Source organism: Vigna radiata, chromosome 6 (genome assembly GCF_000741045.1).
Source record: "Vigna radiata var. radiata cultivar VC1973A chromosome 6, Vradiata_ver6, whole genome shotgun sequence".
Classification (NCBI taxonomy): Eukaryota; Viridiplantae; Streptophyta; class Magnoliopsida; order Fabales; family Fabaceae; genus Vigna; species Vigna radiata.
The window spans coordinates 14,905,792-14,908,200 of NC_028356.1; the positions used below are offsets into that span (position 1 = coordinate 14,905,792).

At 37.9% G+C, this 2,409-nt stretch overlaps 1 protein-coding gene across 1 annotated transcript; it reads right to left on the reverse strand.

The window, feature by feature from the left end:
- Positions 1-481: 481 nt before the first annotated feature.
- On the reverse strand, positions 482-979 carry LOC106763479. The gene is made up of 2 exons (XM_014647665.1): positions 770-979; positions 482-670 (listed from the first exon to the last, which is right to left on the reverse strand). The coding sequence occupies exons 1-2, from the start codon at positions 977-979 to the stop codon at positions 482-484; spliced, it is 399 nt and encodes a 132-aa protein (XP_014503151.1).
- Positions 980-2,409: the final 1,430 nt, after the last annotated feature.

Consider the following 2,409-nt stretch of genomic DNA (forward strand, 5'->3'; position numbering starts at 1 on the left):
CAATAAAAGATGGACTTGATCACATGAAACCTGCAAGCAATCGGTTTAATCATAGAAAATTTGGGCAAAATCATTCATGCTTTCAAAGTAATAGTAATTATTTACAAACAACTCTGAAGCCCAAAACTCTCAGAGGTAGACTCACAAGTTCTAAAATTCAGAAAAACATCCTGCTCAATATCTCAATCAAATTTTATCTCAAGCACCTGTTTCACATATTGTGAGTCATCTCTTAGATCACATCATGCATCATCTCAACATCAATCAAACACTAGAATCTCATAAAGAAAAACCCATCACAAAAAACAGGCACAGTTGAATCAAAGCAGTTCAATTCATTCAAGCAGAGCACAACAAAAAATAAAATAAAAAACTAAAATTAAAACAAAAACAAAAATTAAAAATTAAAAGCAAAAGTTCAGAGAACTGGGTTGCCTCCCAGGAAGCGCTTCTTTAACGTCACTAGCTTGACCCAATAAGTTCATGTTGCATCAAGCAGCTTCATAATTGTGGAGAGGCGTTCCACGTGACCACCCAAGTAATGCTTGAGGCGGTGTCCATTGACCACCCAGCTTCTCTGTGGATCTTCGGCGGCTGGGTCTATTAACTCTATCACCCCATGAGGGAGGGCACTCTTGATTATGAATGGGCTAGACCACTTGGACTTCAACTTTCTTGGGAAACGTTTTAGTCGTAAGTTGAACAACAAGACTTGCTATCCTGGAAAAAAGACCCTTTTTACTAGCTTCCTATCATGATAATATTTCACCTTTTCTTTGTAATTTTTAGAAGAATCATAGGCGTGTAGCCTCATCTCCTCTAGCTCAATAATTTGCCTCCTTCTTTTTTCTACAGTGCCACCAGGATCAAAATTCAAAAATTTTAAGACCCACAGAGCTCTATGTTCCATCTCCACCGGCAGGTGACATGCCTTTCCATAGACCATTTGGAAAGGAGACAATCCAATAACTGTCTTCATTGTAGTTCGGTATGACAAAGGGCATCATCCAACTTCAGAGACCAATCCTTTCTTGATGTAGCAACTGTCTTCTCCAAAATCCTCTTTATCTCCCTATTAGAGACTTCAGCTTGCCTATTTGTCTATGGGTGATAAGGTGTGGCCACCTTATGTTTCACACCATAGTGTTTGAGTACTTTTGCAAGCTGCTAGTTGCAAAAGTGAGATCCTCCATCACTAATGAGCACTCTGGGCGTTCCAAACCAGGAGAAGATTTGCCTTTTTAGAAATTTAATGAAGATGCTAGAATCATTCTTGGGACAAGCCAGAGCCTCCTCCCACTTGTTGTATATAGTCAACTGCCACCAATATATATTCATTATTGAAGGATGGTGGAAAAGGTCCAACAAATTCTATCCCCCAGCAACAGAAAACTTCAACCTCTAAAATTCCTTGCAGTGGCATTTCATGACGTCTAGAGATGGTATTAGTCCTTTGACACTTATTGTTGGGAAACAGATAGGCTTCGTTTTAACACCAAAAGGGGGGTGAATTGGTGGGTTTTCAAAATCAGAGTCTTTTCGCAATCTTTAAATCAAAGTAGAAAACTTTACAAACTTTCTTGAATCGCAAGTTAGAAAAATTCGTTTGTAGTGGAAAAGTAAAGTAGACTGCGTGAATTATACAATTGACTGAAAGTAAAAGAATAGAGATAGAGAATTCAAACGTAGGTTTTTATACTAGTTCGGCCTCAATGCCTACATCCAGTGTCCTTCCAATACTAGGAAGCAATTGCACTATAATGGTCAAGGTTTTTACAGCAAGGAATTTAGAGAAGACCTCCATGTCAAAATATAGCCAAAACACACAGTAAGAATTGCAACAAGATATCCCTTCTCCTGCAATCTTCAACCCACTTTGAATAATCCTCAAAATGTACCAGACTCCACGAGTCCAACCCTTGTAATCACAACAGGTCCAGCAATAACAACAATCACCATGAATGCCAAACTAGTTCTTGATCGACCCAGAAAACACCTCAATGTGGAGATAATGATCAAGCGATGCGTGCAGCACAAGTCTCATCTAGAGACTCTTCAAAGATAGATCACCACGGTCTTCTTGATGTGTTCTTGGGGCTTCTGAACTTCAAAGAATCAATCTGAAACAGAATATGAAATTGTTAGATTTCCAAAAGTTCTTTTAAACAGTTCAGGTTCGTCTATTTATAGATTTATATAAATCTGACGCTCTTGCAGTCGAATATGCTACTAATACAGTCGATTGAGTTATGACAATTATAACAAATCAATCAATGCAATAGCATTCCAGTCAAACCAATTAATTCCACATTCAATACAATTGACTCTCATTCAATGCTCAACTAACTTTTAAAAATATAGTCGTTGTAGTACATGAGCATAACAGAATTTCAAAACAAGCAACTAATG

Coding starts and splice junctions, on each gene's coding strand:
- LOC106763479 (XM_014647665.1), bottom strand. CDS start 979: ATGAAGACAGTTATTGGATTGTCTCCTTTCCAAATGGTCTATGGAAAG. Junction 671..769: donor CTAAAAATTACAAAGAAAAG/GTGAAATATTAT, acceptor TTCCCAAGAAAG/TTGAAGTCCAAGTGGTCTAG.